Here is a 19,760-nt window from a genome sequence, read left to right as displayed (position 1 = left end):
ATGGACATGGCTGTGACTGAGGCTAGGTGATGTGACATGAGGGGAGAAGAGGCAAGGGCAGAGTCGTGGGCAGAAGGGTTGAGGCCAGAGTATACATTTAGGAAACTGGAGAGTGGTATGGGTGTGGGATAGGGGTGAGGTTGAGGCTGGAGGGAAATAACCAACAGTGAGACCACTGGGGGCTTGAACAACATGTTAAAATAATTTTGTTTTCATCTTGAAAATCATTCAGAGACTCAGAGAGTTTTGACAGGTGAGCCACAGATCGGCTATGTGATCTTTTTGTGAGCTTAAGCATCTTACTTATCTTTAGCGACTGCTCATACACAGTCAAAAAACAAAACAACAAACAAACAAAAAAACCCAGGCTCTAACAGATGTGCTGGTAGCCCATGACAAATCTCAAACCCTGGAATATGTACTTCAGAGCTTACAGTCTGGACCTTGCCCTCAGCATTGGCTGTGATGAGTTCCTAGCATCGGAGGCATGCATTTTTAGTACAGATATTGTAATTGGTCCAGAGTTTATAAAACAGAGATGACATGTGCCTCTGGGTAAGCAGGCAGGCAGTGCCTTCAACCTTGACCAGCAGGAAAACTGTTGGGCCCTTCCAAGTGGAGAACGAGAGTTCATTGTAAACAGTGATCTTTTTACTGGCCCAGTGAGCCATATGTCAATACTGTGAGGCTGTATTTCTCTGAGGTTAGGCTCAAAAGAACCTGGGTGCTTACTCAGCCATAAAGAAGGCTGGAATTGTGGCGTTTGCCAGTACATGGGTGGAACTGGAGGCTACCATGCTACGTGAAATAAGCCAGTCCCCCCAAACCAAAGGCCAAATGTTCTCTCTGATATATGGATGCTAACACACAATAAAGGGTTGGGGGAAGGAAAAAAATAGAAGTTCATTGAGGAATGAAGAGAAGGGAGGGAGAATGGGAACAGGAAAGAGCAGAATGAATCAGACATCACTTTCCTATGTTCATGTATGAATACACAACCAGTGAAACTCCACACATGTACAACCACAAGAATGGGATCTTATTAGACTACGTTACACTCCATGTATGTATAATATTTCAGAACACACGCTACTGTCATGTATATCAAAAAAGAACAAATAAAAAATTTACTCAGCATTTGGAAACAAAACAAAACAAAAACAACAAAAACAATTGGTGCTTGTTCGGAAGATGGAAGATGTATTCTTGGATTCTCCTGAAGAGTCTCCTGATCCCTATCAATGGTACTAGAGTCTGGATTCAGCACTTTTAAACAGCCCCAGGTGATTTTGAGGCATACCACTGTAGGACCACAGGCAGGAAGAAAAGAGGAAAGGTTAGAAAAGGGAGGTGCTCACCCTGAAGATTTTCCTGCAGCCAGCCTTCCCTGACTCCCTGGTCTGAGATTGCTGTCCCTGGTCCCACTGCCATAGACCCTGTTTACATGTCCCCAAGGTTCCTCCTGCCATGGAGCCTCAATTAGCAGTTCTGCACATGCACCCTTGGGCCCTGGATGATGGCTGGTCCTGTTCTATGACCCCTCATGGCACCTGAAGTATGTTTTGAAATTACTTGAGGCAAATGTTACCCATCCTGAATTTTGACAGTAGAGAGTACCTCCCTTACCACAAAGAGTCTGAAAACAAAATTACATAATCATTTCACTTTAATAAATTCCATACTCACAGAACATCGCCAATAAAAACACGACTAAATGTCCAACATTATAATTTTTGCTTATCAGGTTGACTATGATTAAAAATACAAAATCAAAGAGGGTGTGGTTAAATTGGAACTGTTAGAAAGAATGTGGATTGGCACAGACTGCCTCCAATGAATTTTGACAATGTATGTCAAGAGTTTTAAAAAAGATTTATATCCTTTCAAACAGTAATTCCAGTCCATGAAAATTTTTCATAAGGAAATAATCAGAGTCGTAACTATTGGTAAACAGCTAAATTTAGCAAAAGGGGAGTGGCTAAATATATTATTGAATAGAAACATGCTTTCTATTATATATATATATATATATATATATATATGGAATATATATTTAGAAAAATGCTGACATCACAATATGTGGAAAGGACGTGATATAAAACATACAGGATTTCTATTTTGAACAAAGTGGTCCACAATTCTGAGTGGTGGAATATCCCAGATGCTTCTTAAGTACCTGCTTACTACACGGGGCTGGGCTTTCTCTAAATTTTCCAAGTTTCCTACAATTAACATGAATTGTTATTATAATAAAACAGCTAATGGATTCTATTTACAACGTACATGGTGTGCAGCACTTAACTGCTTTTATCAATGCCACCCCTTCCACCTCCACAGAATTCTTCCTGTGCTCTAGTTCCAGCATATTCCTCCCCTGCTCATGGTCCCCCTGTGCTCCCCATGCCTTAAGGATGAAATGAACACTCTTAGCAGGGCACAGCAGGACCCTTAATGACCTTGCCTTGACCCACCTGCCAAGCCTTTCTCCTGGCTGCTCCCTCCTATTCATGGGGGATACGTGCCTGGGGAATTTCTTGGTCATTCCATGCCTTGTTATGTTTACTTGACTTTGCCTGGGCTGAGCCCTTTGCCTAGAATTCCTCTCCTCTTTCCTTTCTTCATAAATTTCCCATTCAGCTTTCAAGCCTTTTTTTAAAAAACAAACTAAAAAAAAAAAAAAAAAGACCTTTCCCTTATAGAAAGAGGGTTGGGATCCTCAGCACCACATAAAAATAAAGGCATTTTGTTGTGTTCATCTACACCTAAAAAGATAAATATTAAAAAAAAAAAACTTTAGAAAGATGCAGGCATTTCTCTGTGCAACCGTGGCACCTTTCAAAACTTCTTTGTTGCCCTATGGTAAGGTGACTGCTCCTTTCCATCTCTCTGTTTTTCATTAGACTGAAAGCAGGTTGAAGGCTGGAATTAACTTTGTGATTGACACATGGTAAATGGCCAATAAAATATGTGCTGAATAAAATAATTAGCACACAAATCAGATCTTCAGCAATGCTGTGCCTTGTAAAAGGGCACCCCGTGATGGGCAGGTGGGAGCTGACATCCAGCCAACCCTCCCATCCCAAACCAGGCTTGCTGAACGTCTGAGAAAACAAGCCCTGCTAGTTCACTAATTTTAGCAAATGACTGGTGTCATGGGAAGTGTTTACTGTGCCAAAGCTAAAGGGGGACTGAGCTGGAATTACAAGAAAAGTGTGGCTTGTTGGTTCCAGGAATGGAGGCCGATGTGTTGGGTCCTGGAGCGAAGCAGATCTGCCTTGACACAGAACTCCCAGAGTTCACAGTCACTTCATAATAATACCCTGATCAGGCCCCACCCCTGCTTTTCATCATCTTTTCTCAAATACCCCTAAGTCCCACATGTTTCTAGAAAATATCTGAAAGTAATTTCTGCCACTTCATATTTTTTCTTTTCTCTAATTTGGTTTATTATTGCATTTTGCAAGTTTATGCAAAGTAGTATTCTAAAAAGAAGTTTTAGACATTTTGTTCTCTCTCTCTCTCTCTCTCTCTCTCTCTCTCTCTCTCTCTCTCCCCCCTCCCCCCACCCCTCCCCTCTGTTTCTCTCTCTCTGGCATGGGGAGTCATGTGACTGACTAGTAAAACCTAAACCAAAATTCCTGGGGACAAATAGGTGCTAAAAGAAGCTTGCATTTTGCATTGTGCCTTTAGGGATTTTAAGACATTATTTGATTAATAATACTACTAAAGAAAATTCCCGAGTTTGCTATTTTGTTTAGATGAATGATTTTAAGCAGGTTGAAGTTCATTTTCACCTTTTTTTGCAGGAATGGTGACTTGGAGAGTTTGAAGTGATAGTGAGGAATGGATTTGGAGTCAAAGTCACCAGTCTCTGCCATTGTTAGCTACAGTCAGTATAGACTGTGAAAAAAATATGTGCAAGATATGCACAAAGAATTCTTTATTTAGAATACTGACCACTTTGCATAAAATTATAAAATATAACCCTAAGCCAAAAAGAAAAAAATGTGAACTGGTGGAAATTAATGTGGGATATTCTCTGGAAGCATTTAGGACCTAGGTGTATTTTGAGAAAAGACAAAACTAGTGTGGGGCCTGATCAGGGCATTATGAAGTGACCGTAAACTCTGGGATTTCTGTGTCAAGGCAGATCTGCTTTGCTCCATAGCTGAACACATAGGCCTCCATTCCTCAAGCCCATGAGCCACCAAAGTTTTCTGGTAACTCCAGCTTAGTTCCTCCTTAGCCTTGGCATAGTAAAATCTCTTGGAGACCCTTTCCTCTTTGCTGCATGACAATAGCAACATTTAGGTCTACTTTACAAGGTTGCCTTTGGGATCAAAATATGTCCTAGTATGTGAAACTATTTTGTAGTCTGTTAAAAAAATGAGGAAAATATCATATTTCAAAAAATCTTGATTCAGAAAAGACTGACAAACTGAGTGAATGGAACAAGTCTGGTTTTAACAAACTGGATCACAGTTGTGCAGTGATTGCTTCTGGTGACTTGCATCATTGCCCCAAGCCTCTGGCCTTTCTACCCCTACCCCACTCTCCCTCTACACATGTACAGGATTCAGCTTTTATCTCTGACAAATAAATGCATGCTGAAAGGGCAACGGATATAATGGGCTAACACTCTGAAAATGCAGTTTCATTTCATTTAAACCAGGGTTTTATGGACATTGTGCCTGAATTCAACAGGCGGGTGTGGGGGCTATTTTTGGACAGGCAGAACTTCCAGCACCTCTTAAATCACATCACACGGCAATTCCCCACTCCACCTACACACAGGGCGGGCCTGCATTCATAAAACAGGACGCTGGCCCGGGGTGAGACTGAAAGACTCTTTCCCCATCTGATGACTAATATTTGTCTCTGCCTTCAGAAGGGGAAAGCACTACATGCAAACCTCACCAACAAATTTTCCTTTGCTTGCTCCAAAAAAGGGAAAAGTGTGTGTGTGTGTGTGTGTGTGTGTGTGTGTGTGTGTATGTGTAATCCTCCAGTGATTGGAGAATCCTGAAATGAACCTCTATAGGAAACCCCTGATGATGTTCTGTGGATGATTTTGCATGGGAAATTGAAACAAGTTGGCAGGAAGAAGAATTCTTTCTGCATAATTCAAAGCAGACATTTTACTAGAAGAAAAGCAAATCAGAAATTTGCTGTCAGTCCTTGAAATTTTATTAGTTACAAAAAAGTAATATATTAGCCCCTTGCATTAAATCCAGACAGAACCTATCTTTTTCTTTCTTTGCCCCTCAGTGGTGTCCTAAAATGAATCTCTGAGCAGTCACACAGGACTAACTCCTCATAAAGGGTGCAGGACTCTCTGGTGGCCTGTGACTGTCACGTGTTACTGCACTCCGCTGTGCTTCACTGCAGCTCCAGGGGTAAATCAAAGGATAATAATAAGATTTGGGAATATCCGAAATGATTAAGAATTTCTGATAAATAGGATGATCTACTTAAATATTTCCTGATGTGAAAGCATCCGTCCAGGTAGATGTTGACTTTTTCATATGAATTCTTGATAAAGGCTAAATCAGGACAACAATAAGCTTTATGGTTTGGGAGTGTTTGGAGCAGCACAGTGTACTCTGCAGAGCATCCTACTGGCCGCGATCGCCATCAGAGTTCTATAGATTCAAACAGTATGAGCACTGTAATCCAAATAAGTAGGAAATTGAAATATGAACTTTAAAGAAGGAGGTTATTGAGAAACTTCAGTTTTTCTGGTTAAGAATTTTCTATGACTGGTTTCCTATTTCAGACTACTTTTATGCATGATTATTTTTTTTGTGCATCTCTTGAAAGAATATATAAATCATATTTTAGGCCACTTACATTAACAAAGCTTGAGGATTTTTTAAAGGCCAATCATATTTGTGAAATAGACGAATGAATAGATTTGCATATATTAATATCGATGTGAAATTTACTTCTTCAAATTAGCATGAAGTGCCTCTAATATTCACCATAGTTTTTCAATAAATGTAAATGAATTTCCATCCAATTCTTCCAACTTATATTCACATTCTTACTTTCCTTACAACCAAAGATTGAGGACAGAGTTAGAATTTCAGAAATAGAGGTCACACCAGAAACATGTAGAAGCATGAAAATTGTTACCATACTTCAATTCTAGCTAAGCTTTTTCTCCTTCTCAGGAAACAAGGCCTTCTATATCTTTGCTGCATCTTTGACTGTTTTGGTAAGTGTTCTTCCCCTCCCTCCTCTTTCCAATATACCCTGTCTGGGGACCATTACCCTTTTGGCTGAAAGTTGTGAACAATAATGAGGTCAGCCACAAAGCTCAATGGAGAACAGACTCAATTATAACCAGGACTTTTACCTCAGACTTACTATAAGGTATTAACATGTCATGAAACAAGAGAAAACAAATATATTGTTTATAAAATTAGGGACTATGAGTTCTTGAGGACAGAGACCTTGTCTAATCCAATCTTGAGCCCACTTCCTGCCAAATAATAGAAACTTAATAAATGCCCTGAATGATATCTGCTGTATCCAGGGTTAGCTGAGAGACTGGGAGAGGGAAATGCAAAAGGAAGATAATACCCAATAGTTACAGGATTCTAAGACAGTATTTTTTCAGACTTTTGTTTAAACATGTATTTACAGCTCCCCCCTCCAAAAAAAAATACACCAGAAGCCACACATGTACCCATACAGTTGAAATCGAGTAAATGTCTTTGCAGACCACTAGGTTATCACCGAGAATTAAAAGCTATTGTATAAAATATGTAACCAATAAAAGGAAAATAGGACCACAACCAGTAGTACCTAGGGATGTACTACTGAATTAGGAAATGGTGCATTATTTACTTTTTGTAGTCGTTAACACTAATTTTCATTAGTACTTAATTATTATGTTAACACTTTTTGACAACAAATAGTTCTACAATACTTACTATGTATACTAACAGAGAGCCACACTTAGAAAGATACTAAAAATATAACTTCTGACGTCTTCTCTTCAATATCTTTCAGATATACAAGATTTTACCTATGCCAAACTATTCTTCCAAACTTCCTCCCCATTTCATTTTGCTGCCATGTTTTCTGTATCAGAAGATAGTTTTATTCAGTTCCTCGAGGCACAACTGTGGGAGTTAGACCCCTTGTTCTTTCTCTCTCGCCCCTCACATCTCAATTAGCATCATTCTGCCTTTTCTTCCTCCTAAATATTTCCTGAATCTGTATGCTCTACACTCTCCACCTCAGTACCCCACAGACCTACATGCCTGCCTCCTTCCCAACGGATCTTCACTCAGCCACCAGAGTAAAACAGAAACAGATTGTTCCACTCTCCCTTCCAAAACCCTCCATGGCATCCTCTTTCCTATGAAGTACAAATGTAAATTCCCTCTTGAGGAGGACCTCCCGGTGGACCTGGCCTCTACACTCTCTCTCTGCACCTTCACACGCAGTCTCTTCTCATGCAGGCACAGCAGCCATCTTTCCACTCCTACTTCAGAGATGTGCACAGGATGCTCCCTGGGCCTGAATATTCTCCCCTCATGCTTTTCAGTTGGATCTTTGCTTCTTTCAGTTCATCTCTGCTGTGGTTTAGATTTGATCTTTTCCCTTATATAGGTCAATGTACTAAAAGCTTGTGAGGCAATGACGAGACACAGTGGAACCTTCAAGAGGTAGGTCCTAATGGGAGCTGGATAGATCTTTAAGAGGGATTAAGCTTTTGCCCGGAGGAGTAACTTTTTTGTTCTTGAGGGAAGTCCCTCAAAAACAGGTTGTTACAAGAGAATCTAGTACCTCCTCTGAATCTTGCTTCCTTGGTCACACATGCTCTTTCTGCACATGGCTGGTTCCCTTTCTGCTTTTTGTGGTGCAGCTAGGAGGTCCTCACCACAATAATGCCAGAGTCATGCTTTTTGGACCTTTCAGCCAGCAGAATGAAGGGTCAAATAAAGCTCTTTAGTTTATTTGACCCTTCATTCTGGTGGCTGATCCAGCTGCGGGTATTTTGTTAGAGAAACACTAAATAGACTAAGACAATCTGTTAATACTCATCAGTCTACAATATTTTCCTCTGTGATTCTCTCTGATTTAAAGTAATTACCCCAATTTATAACTGGGTACATTTTTTTGCTTGTTTAATTTCTATTGATGCCGGCCTCCCCCATTCAAATGGAAACTCTGGGAGGACTTAGAATTATATGTTTTACTCATATAAATTAGGAATAAATCCAACCATATCTTTTTGTATTTAAAGATCATCAAATATTTGTGGGATGCATAAAATTCAACATTTTTAAAACTTTAGTCTTTGTCATGTGATGGTTTTAGCCAAAGCTGTGTACTCCCTATGTTATGAACCTAATATTTATGTCTAAGTTGATTCCAAAACAAATATTAAAAAATAATGTATTCCTATTCCAAGCTACAGAATTAGGGAAGTTGCAAATTAGTTAATTTTACTTCTGATGCATGTTAAAATTAACGTATTTTAATGAAATAAAATTTTTATCCAAAAAATACCTAAAATTATCTTGTGGGAAATAAATTTAATGAGCAAGAACTTTTTAATGAATGAGACCTGCCCTATCCTAATAGCCCAGAGCAAGCCCTGGGCTATTAGGAGAATTGACACAGATTTCACTGGTGACAGTGAACAAATCATTTACATTTCCTGGGTTTCCATTTCTCCATTCACACGATGGAGATAATATTCATATGAAGATTTAATGAGAGGGCTGGGGATGCAGCTCACTGGTAGAGAGCCTGTCCAGCATGTGCAAGGTCCTGGGTTTGCTCCCCAGCAATGAAAGAAAATTCAAGGAGAAAGTGAGTATGAAATGCTCAAGGGTGAAAAAATGCTGCTTATACCTTAGGGTGTTCAGTCATATTTACCCTTTAGGTGACATAACAAAGAAGAGTGTATATCATTCTCCACAGGGTCCATGAAAACTAGTGTAACAGAACAGTGCAAATACTCTTTGATCACTCCTTCACCTTTCTTTTCCCCTTACCAAGTTAATTAGATGCTAGCTAATTATACTCTACTTAATGGAAAACCTGCTCATAATTTGCACACTCTGTTCATAGCAAAGAGGAAGAAACAACCTGAATTTTCATCAGTGGATGAATGGATAAACAAAACGTGGATACAATAAACTATTCTTCAGAATTAAAAAGGAAAGGAATTCAGACACATGCTACACCATAGATGAACCTTGATGACACAAAGCTAAGTGAAATAAATCAGTAATAAGAAGATGATTCTGTATGATTCCACTTACATGAAGTACCTAGAGTTATCAATTCATAGAAAAAGAAAGTGGAGTGGAATGGGGGTCACCAGGGCTGGGTGCAGGGTAGAAGAAATGGGGAGGTACTATTTACTGAATATAGAATTTCTGTTTTGCAAGATGAGAACATTGTAGAGACTGGTTTTACAACAAAGTGAATCTATTTAACACCACTTGGACATGGTCAAGATGGAAAACTTTGTGTTATGCATTTTTCACCATAACAAAAATTTTAAAGATTGCTCATCTATTGTTTCTAGTATTTTTATGCTCCCTCAAGTCAAAACTCCAGTAGTCACTGTGACCAAGAAGAGAATGTTTTTACAAAGTGCAAATAACAGCCAGCATTATTGGGCACTTACTCTATGCCAGGTACTAAGAATTTTATATTTACTGTCTATCTCATTTGATCATTGCTACTGCATTGTAAGGTAGAACTATAATTTATCCTGACTTTACAAAGAGAAAAGTAATAAACACATCCCAGAATCAACGAGAGATTTAAAGCTTAATTCTGTTTAATTAACAGTAGCTTGTTTTTAAGACATGTTAAACCACGACAAACACTTCCAGAATTTAAAGTATTTATCTTCAAACTTGTGTGTTATGCAAGTAGAAGGAACAGAGACTCTGAGTCCACAAGTTGTTGTTTTTTTGTTTTTTTTTTTTAACCTGTCTGAGTTCCAGTTCCATCATTTCTAAGTTACCTCCCAGCAGGCTGAGAACAAGGCCAGGTTAGCTGATATACATAAAGCATCCAGAATACAAGACTTATTTTCAATAAATGGTAACTATCATCATCACTGTATATAAACATGGATTATTGACAATCTTGACTTCAAGAATAAAATGATGCGGTGTTTCTAACTCCTTCCCCAGCATGCCCTCTGATCATGGTGGGTGCAACGGGTAGAACAGAAGGACAAGACCTAGAGGAGAAGCTGTGGTTCATGGGATGAACCTTGCTTTATTCTTGTGGTTGGTCCACCACTTAACCCATGTCTGGAATTCTTGACTTGATTCCTGCTTTTCCCACTGTTCAAGCTTCCCAGCCAATGACCCAGACCTCACGGGTCACTGTTTAATCCCAGGCTCCTTAGCATAGGATTCCATACAACCCCCCCCCCCCCCCCCCTGCACTTCCTTGCTCCTGGACTTCAGGCTGTTTGCCACAGTGGGCTTGGTCAGCAGCTTGAGCCCCAGGGCATGGTCAGGATTCCCAGCCCTTCACCCCCCAAAGCTTTTGCTTGAGTTGTGCTTTTCTTTGAAAACAGAGCTCCAAGTTACCCATCTGAGAAGCAAACATATTTACACCCTGGGAGCCCATTCCTAAAGCAATGGCGTCCTGACCTTCTGCCCTCTCTGAACGTGGCTTTCTCTGCTGGGCTGCTCTGGCCTCCTCCAGAATATGGAGGCTCAGTTGTTCGCACACTCCACTGCTCTTTTCCCCAGCTCGACAGAATTAATTTAGTTGCAACTCTTTATAACCTTTTACTGTGTAACAGTTTCTAGCACTGCTATTTCTCCTGTCTTCCCTTCTTTGGGTGAGAAAGACCTCCGCAGTCCAGATTCTGGCAAAATAACTCTTAGGTTGTTTTTATAGTCCCAGAGTAGTACTTCTTTGTTACAGCCCAATATTCCTAAATTTTGTTCCAAGTCTCATTATTTTTCATTTATAAACATCAGGTTGTATTAATTGGTTCCAGCTTGAAAAATGTTCCATCAGAGGTTATTTTCTGCTATTTTGATAGTGGTTTCCAAACCTGGAGTGCTGAAGCCCCTGGTGCAGGCCACATTCTGCAGGCATCCCTGAAGGACTGATGTGCGACGGAAAAGATACGCAGGTTCTGGACTTGGCCATGTGCTTTGAAGACTCTACTGGCCATAATAGCTTCAAAGAATTTCAACAAGTTCCTAAGACATGACCTTCCCTTTCCGAAAACCACGTTGGCCAGGCTTGCCTTAATCAAGCTGTGCTTTTCTAAGCATCCTTTTACTTGATCTCCTGCAGCAGTTTTTAATACTTTCCCTACAAGTGAAGTTAAACTAACTGGCCTGTAATTTCCTGGTGTGTCCCTAAGCTCTATGAAATAACGGCATTAGGTTGGCTACCTTCCAATTCTCCCAGAATTTTTTTGTTTTGTTTTAAAACGTAGGATTGAAAAGGCCAGGGAATGCTTCCTGCCTCCCCGCTCCTTCGTTTCTTCCATGACATACTGCTCTTTCTATTCCCAGTAGATCTGCCATTTTAATAACTTCAAACCTCTTAAATGTTTTCACATATTATTTGTTCCTATCTCTGAAGCATGAGTTTTCCATTTTTCATTTTGACAAGGGCCACCCCCTCAAATTTTAAGGGCTTACAATTTTATTGAATAGACTGTTAATTTGAGGTACCATGTAAGAAATGAGTTTCACGTTAGGAATCTGGAAAAGAGCATCAAGCTAGATTACAATTAAATCTGTGCTTTTACTTATGAATTATTATAAATACATGCTGGGAAAGACTGGAAAAAATATATCTACACATCCAGGAAATAGGAACCCTCAAAATGGAACTGATACATCTGAGCATACTAATCCAATACACTAGCGAGGTGTCTTAAAAATGTGATGAAACGAATCAGATTTGAAGACATCACATTTGTATTGTACCTCTTTTAAAAAAGCATTTGGTCTATTATTTTTAAACGTAAGAACAGAAAAATCTTTCCATATTTAATGATCTCCCAGTGGACCTATTTGTTGAGATATAAGTTCCTATTTTATACTGATATGAATAAATAAGAAAATTAATAATCATTTGTATTTGCAAAAATGTCTCATATCACATGAACTTTAGAATTGGCCAAGTCCTTTATTGTAGAAAAACTTTGAAAATTGACTGTTTTGAAAAAAGTTAACCATGAACTAGGGCATGAAAACTTCTTTGTATTCTTTATGGACAATTTTGTTTTCAATAGTTTTCTAATTTTTTTGTTTATTCAGGGACGTAATTTGTCTTTTCTAAGTATGTCAATGACAGGAATATAAACCTCAGCCTGCATGTGGATGGAAGCTCAGATCCAGGTAGGGAGGAGTGGTGATCACTACCATGAAATGAAGGGAAACATGGAGTGGAACCCCAAACATTTAGGACTGGTGGCTCCTATTTCAGATTCATTGGAGAAACAAACAACTGCCCCACGGGTAGCCTTTTCTTTCTAATTTATCAAAGTCACAATGTCAAGTCTGAAATTTGCACACCTATCTTATAGTGCTCATGAACTATGTATCAGATTTAGTCACATGAGGGAGAATCTTTGGATTTATGGTACACAACCTCTTTCATCAGGACGTTTCAATTGGTTTTGAATGACTGTTAAAAGTTTCCTTTTAAATTATGGTCGTAAATCAGTATATCTGTAAATGAGCAGGTCAGTTTCTCCATGTGGGCCATAAAAAAAATATTTGTGCATATTTAGCAAGTAAAGTTCAGCCAGGAATTTAAAGCATGCACTTTTTCCAGTGTTTGAAATGTTTTCTTATAGATTTCCCACTTTAGGGTTTTCAAGTTATAATTAAAATATGTACAGGATTTATCTTTCCCATTTAGTGCATATTGTACCTTGGAACTACAGGATCTGTACATGTTCATTCAGTCTTCTTCCATTCCCCTGGCTTTGCTTGGTCTGCTCCCTTTTCTTAGCATATCCTCCCCTACATGTAGGTGTTAAAGTGAAATGCTTTGAGAGAGATGAAGGAGAACCGGGTTTATGGTAAAGTGGAAAAACTTGAGACTATGTGTTTAACCATGGTTAAGTCCAAGTACTTTCAATTTCTAACATAACACTTTACCTGTCCCTCAAGGACTTCCCTATTTTACAATGCATTATTCACTCATTTAACAAATATTTATTGGACACCTACTATGTGATAGGATTATGTACATATAGCTTCTCAAGGTTAGAGTCTGTGATATGCATGTTCTTTTCTCTCTCTATTGAATAGACAGTGCAGGGGAAAGCATTACTTGCTAATAGTTGGTAAAACTGGCTAATACATAATGCAGGCAGTGTCTGTACATCCATTTTTACATGTGCTCACATCCTTGGCGAGGACATGTGTGTTGGAAATGGTGCTTAAATGCCAGTGTGGGATCCTCCTCATTCATATTATTGAATAATAACAATAAAGTAATAGCTGGCACTTCTGAGAATACATACAAAGGAGAATATTCTCTTCCCATTCCTACCTGAGTGCTCAGAGTAGTTCCTGCTAGAGAAAAACACGGGCTTCAAAAAGGGAAGGTGAGTGAATGAATGAGCTGTAGGGGAGTCTCTGGAATTCCATCAGCACGAATCCGAGCAGGTTCTTCAAAGAACGATGGTTTATAAATAGAGACTCTCTCATATATACAATATCATGGCTAGATGAAATTCTAAGGTTTCAGGGGAAATTACACAATCTCAAATGAGGCTGTGTGTACACAACACCAAACCATCCAAATGAAACCTTGAGCAAATCACTCAGGAATGTGGTCTTTGCTAGCCCAGACATTTCGAGTCCTCGATGGAAATGTGTAATATGGTTCTGACATTATTTTACTACTCATGGATAAACCAAACTGTGGTGAAATCTCACTTTAATTGGCGGCTCCTAATCAACCGCAGGCTAGGAGGCCTGGAAGCCAAATTGGTTAATTGTGTTTAAAGTAAGAACAACTAGGCTCTGAATTAAGGCCAATGAGAGTGTCCTGCAAGCAGAAGTAATTATAAGCATTTAAGTGCATTGCCTTTATGATATTTTGAAGTCCCCTCTGCCCCCTGCCCCCCGCAAAGCTGGAGGTCTAAAAGGAAACAGGACTCCATGAATTTCCATGTATCAAGCAATTCTGTTAGAGAATCTGTTCTCCCTCCATTGAGGAGTTTCCTTTAGGAGCAAGATGCCCTAAATAGATTTCCGAGGAGTTTACCTGTGTCAGGTATCACATTGGGACACACACATGCACGACTGTAAACAGAAAGCAGGCTGTGTGCATGGCTTGAAAGCCCAGATGCTCTAAAAGATTTTGCCTTCTGGAGCTCTTGCATGGCCACCATTCATGACAACCCTGGTACTTTGTGGGCATCACCAGTGGCTTTTCAGCTTACCTGGGGTGAGGTACCAGGCAACTGAGTTCTTGGAAAGGTCCTGAGTGTGGAGGGACTGAGGCTGGGAATATGCCCTCTTCCCTAGTTGTCTAGTCTGTTCTCGGCTGGTTCTGAGCAGGAGCCTGTGTTTATTTTTTGTTCTTTATCATTTTTGCTCCAGCGATTGATGTTAAGGAATATCTGGTACACCCAAGTTCCAATCTCTATGGGGCTCCACCCTCCCTTCCCTTTCCTTCTGGAACCATTCAGAAAAGGGTATGTGAGAGGGTGTGGGAGGCTTATTGCCCAAATGCTCCACTGGAAGAGTGTGGGAGAGCCAGATGTGAGAGGGACCTCCCCTGAGTGAAGAATATGCAACCAAGAGTCCCAGCACATATTGGGGAGGAATGATTCTCTAACTTGACTCTGGATTTGTAGCATTGTGCTATCCCACATCCAAGTCAAAATGCCCATCCATATTAAACGTCAAAACTGGCCTGTTATCATCTCTGATTTTTCACTGAGCATCTTTGAAGAAGAAAGAATTCTTTGGGGGACTAATTGATCCCAGGCCCAAGAATTGGATATGAATGTCTATGGCCACTTCAGAAGAAATATCCCAATATTTTAAACCCAGGTATCACACAAGGTTTCAACTGAAGCACACACATTTAGAACATCGTAACAAAAGATAGAAGGCATGCTATTTGACTCCTACAGCCAAGAGAGTGTTTCCCATGGGAATGGGAGCAATTTAGCAAGAGTTAATGCCATAGAATTCACAGTACCATCAATTGTGAGTAAATATAGTGACACTTGGATAAACTCAGAGAGTGCTCAAGCAATACTAAAGAGCTCATTACAGAATCATCCCAGAGCTGAAAGACATAAAAACTTTATTAGTCATCAACAGGATAAAGTGCAAACAAATTGGTCTCAGAAAGATCCAAAATAATCTTTGTTTTAGGCCCACAGAACCATAAAACAGTGTTTGACAAATTGTGATATTCCAATCAATCACTGGATTTTTATAGTTTCTTGTAAGCTATAAGATAGATGTCAACAAGGCAGGGGAAGAGAAAATCTCATACTGAGCATGAATTCTGAGCACTGTGCACAAGCCAGACTTTTGAATTGAGTAGCTGCTAGAAATGGGTGGATTTTTTCAACTTGACGAGTATCACAATTTTCACATTGATTAAAGTTGGATGTAAAATGTGCACACGCTGATGGGAAACTGTTTCAGCCATGGCTCTGTCTTACACAGGAAACTCTTGTTTCTTTTGTGAAACCAACACTTAGAATTGCATTTATAATGACTCCCTTTGATACTATCACCTACTTAGTAATCATCCTGAAAAAGTGTGAATCAACAATTTTGTATATAACAGTTTCTAACTTGTATGTTTTTAAATTGGACACAGCGATGGCATAAACAATCTGGGACAATTTTATTCCTAAGAAGAATTTTGCTTAAAAGGAGGCAGATTGTTTTGTCTATGTGACTATCAGGAATGGACATCTTCAATTAGGAACAGGAGTTGACTTTCAAAAGACAAAATGAATGAAAAAAGGGTTGCTATCATATCTTTACTTCAATTCTCATTTTCTGAAAATTAGAGAACTCTCTTCAAAACACACTTTAACTTACCTCATAATATAATGGAAGATTACTCACTATAGGCTTTTTTGCCTTTTTAGATGGTATGGTTCCAACAAGTTCATTTATTTCATTGATCTGCAAGAGATTTAAATTTACTTAAAAAGAAAGACTCAGAGAATACTGAGATACATGCAACAACTTTCAAACCTTGGGGTGACTTGAGCAGTTGGAGAACCTTGTAAGAAGGAGGGGCCCTTAATTACCTGGGAAGTTTGCAGCCACCCAAATAAGTTTTTAGTAATTGCATGGGCAAGTGCCACCTGACAGATCTTCTCTGTGGTCAACCTCCTCTGACCTCTGACAGCTATACTCTCTGTTGCCTGGCTTCACTTGCCAGTAAGTCATGGACTTTCTAGGAACTTTATTTAGTCTTTGGTTATTACTGAACCTTTTATTGAATAATTCCTCACAGAACCTAACATGGTGCCTGAAATGGCCTCCGAAATCTTTGCCAAATGAATGTGTTGAGTGGCTGGCCTTAATGAATGGAAATTACTTCTTCCTGATCAAATGCTTCAAATTTATTCTAACTATATGTTTATTTAAAGTGATCCACCCAAATGTACAGAATAGTGCAAGCATATGATCGGTTCATTGATTTTATGATTTTAGCCCTTATTTCAAGTAAAAAGTCTCTGAGGCGTGTCGTGGTGGGAAGGGACGAGGGGGTACCTGCTGGAGGATGTCATGCCAGGACGCCATGCTGAAGAGTCTGCGCTGAGGGGCTTGCACAGCCAAGGTGAGGGCTTCAAGGAGAAGATCATCCTCGATCTGGTTCCCAACCACAAAGGCAATGGAGGCCTTCCAGTCACTCTGTTACAAAATCAGACAGAATTCGATGCTCAATGTTCATGACTGGGTGATTTTGTGTTAAAGGCTTCTGCTGTGAAACGGGATATTTTTTTCTGTAACTCTTTACCTTAAAAGACTGGGTTGACCTTGAGGTGTATGTGGGTCTTTGACCAAAGTAGTCACAAGGGGGCAGTATTGGGCCAAATTTCATGTGACTTTGATTTGAAACCAGTTTTCTGGAGAAACTTTTAATTTTTATTTATTTTTTTATTACTTAAGGAAGATCATTTTATTTCTAAAAAATGACATTTTAACTAGCATGCTGCCCAAGAATAATGTGGTATTGGAAATCAATAGTTCATTTCTTTGTCTCAGAGAGATGTAGTCAGAGAAGCAGGAATGGGTTTTATAACCTGGTACCCTGAAGATTCTAAATAGTGTTAGCAATATAGAAGGAGCTCCAAAAGCAATTGTTAAATGTTGGATAATAGTGAGTTGCCAAATGAGAAGCGGAGCCCATCTTTTTCTTCTAATGTAACACAAGAATATTTTTGTTAATTCACAAAGGGGTTCTTTCTAACTGGAGGAAAAAGGCTAAAATATTATACTTGGATGTGAAATTTTGTGTCAAATCATTTTTAAAAAGTTACAAAAGACAATGATGTCATTCAGCAATTTCTTTTTTTTCCCTGGTTATTATAATTTTAATTTCTGTTGGGAAGCAATTCCCTGGTAGATTAAGAACAGAGTTCAATGAATTACCCACTGTGTGGTGCTGGAAGGCCTGTCATGCTTTTGAATACCAGCAATCTTAAGGGGAGATGGAACACACTGCACATGACAGAGACTTCAGAAAAGAGAACTAACAATAAGGGAGGGCACTCTAGCCTTGTGGTCCCTCTGGGCCTTAGCTTCCCCCCCTAGAACAAATGAAAGGTTTGGATGAGGGCAGGGTCTAAGCTTTCCTCTTGCTCCTCTCTAGAGATCAGATTTAAACAGAGTAAAACCTACTCTTGGTGGATGCCAAAACAATGTCTAAGAAGATTTGAAAAGGTCACACAAATTTAGTGAAATGTCTAATTTTGTGTGGTTCTCTCTGGTTTCTGTCCAGTTCATAATCAGGTTGATGACAGAACGAGAGTATAGGTGGGAGGAAAGACTTCGTGCACATTCTTTCTTACCACCAAATAGTGGCTGTCCTTAAATGCTTCTTATTTTTTTCATGGAAACTTACTACCTAACAAGACCCATCCAGTTTTCAATGATATCACCAAAACATAACCACATGTAGAAGCACAAAATGTATACTTTACTTACAAAGCATGGCTATGTATGCATGGGTGTGTGAAGGGAGGTGTTTTGACTCTGAGTTTATTGAGTTCAGAACATTCTTTTTGTCTGTTAATTTGCCATAGGATGGATGATCAAGCAGCTGTTTTTTTTTTTTTAATGTTCTGGTTCTAGAAAGTAAGTATGCTATTTATAATGCATTATTTAGAAAAAAAATCTATCATCACAAATGCCCTTTCCTGCATGGCATGGTTTTCTTACCTCTCATCTGCTCCCTTCCTAAATCTGCTTCTATAGTCTTCATTGAAGGAGAAAAACCTCTGTCTTTCTCACAGTAAAGTACACATGGGTCCTTGGAAGGCAATGCCTCAATATTCTTGGCAGTTACATTTTCCGACACTGAAGATTTTAACGACTACCTCTATGCCTTCATCCCAGTTCCTGCTGCAAGTTTCCTTGCCAATATTTGAAAGTGGATAGTGACAAGAAGAGGCTGCCTCTCAGCCCTTTTGGAGACAATTCAGAAAGAAGACATTGTAGTCCATCACTACCTATCTGAAACTATCTGGCATCAAAGGCAGGTGTTGACCATTGCAGACAGAAAGAAAAAGAAAAAAAGCAGGGAGGAGGAGGAGGAGGGAAGGAAGAAGGAGCTAACAATTATTGTGACTCTGCCATGTGCCAGGCATATGTTATCTCATTGACTTTCTAAGTAACCCCACTGAGTAGGTGCACTAACACTTTATAGACAGAAAAACAGAGGTCTGAGGAAGTAAAACAACTTGCTCAAGGTCATTTTGGCAGAACCTCTTGGAGACTACGTGGCTTACAGCTTTGTGATCATTTCAGTAGAGTTTTGGGAGCAAGCTGTTGGGCTCAGAATGGCTTTCCAGGATCCTTAGATCGGATCTGACAAACTACTTCACACATATTGCCATCTATCCCATGTTACTGATAGATGAACATTTCCTTTACAAGTTAGTGTGTAGAGCCTTTAAAATGATGAAGCACTTAATTATTAAATCATCATATGGTTACTTAAAAAAAAATGATAGTTTTACAAAAGTTCAGAGGTTAAAGAAATTTCCCAAGTTTCTCTCTCTCTCAGCCCAGTGATCTTGTTTCTTTTGCCCCAGCTGCACCTTAACATGAGATTGTTCCTCCAATTCATGGTGCTATAATGAAACTTGTGGGATCCCCAAAGTCACCTTGAAACAGCTTGCCTCTGCTAGAATAGGTCCAGAATTATTCAGAACTCTCTCTGAGACCCCCTAGGGATCCAGGCCACATGTGTCCATTTAAAGGGTCCTGAAGGGGTTTCAGGTCAATCTGTCTATTTAAAAGGTTCTGAAGAGTCCCGTGGGGCCCAATTTCCTATCTGTATTCTGTTGACCAAAAAGTGTCTGCTCCAGAAATTGAATCCATTAGGCAAAATAGGACTCATGGAAGAGTTTGTCAGAGCTGCGGTTTGATTTCTAATCACATTGCCACCTAGGTAAGCATGAACTGGAGCACTCAGACAGTAATAATCAAACCAAGAATGCCTGGAGAGCAGGATGCACACACTGCATGCCACAGCAGGGGGCAGCCGGATGCAAGGAAATGCAC

At 39.5% G+C, this 19,760-nt stretch overlaps 1 protein-coding gene across 2 annotated transcripts in view; it reads right to left on the bottom strand.

Moving 5' to 3' along the window:
• The window catches only part of Spag17 (sperm associated antigen 17), a 212,105-nt gene that overhangs the window by 166,006 nt on the left and 26,339 nt on the right, over nt 1-19,760 (bottom strand). For both annotated transcript variants that reach the window (XM_046458329.2, XM_058583589.1), the window contains exons 2-3: nt 16,743-16,883; nt 16,059-16,145 (exon numbers count right to left, since the gene is read on the bottom strand). In XM_046458329.2, coding sequence (XP_046314285.1) covers nt 16,059-16,145; nt 16,743-16,883 — 228 coding nt within the window. The remainder of the gene's footprint in view (nt 1-16,058; nt 16,146-16,742; nt 16,884-19,760) is intronic.

Source organism: Marmota monax, unplaced genomic scaffold (assembly GCF_021218885.2).
Source record: "Marmota monax isolate L192 unplaced genomic scaffold, Marmota_monax_Labrador192_F-V1.1 WCK01_AAM20220418_F8-fsc00087, whole genome shotgun sequence".
Lineage (NCBI taxonomy): Eukaryota > Metazoa > Chordata > Mammalia > Rodentia > Sciuridae > Marmota > Marmota monax.
Note: the sequence above shows the minus strand (reverse complement) of the source record. Positions and strands in the feature narration are given on the sequence as shown.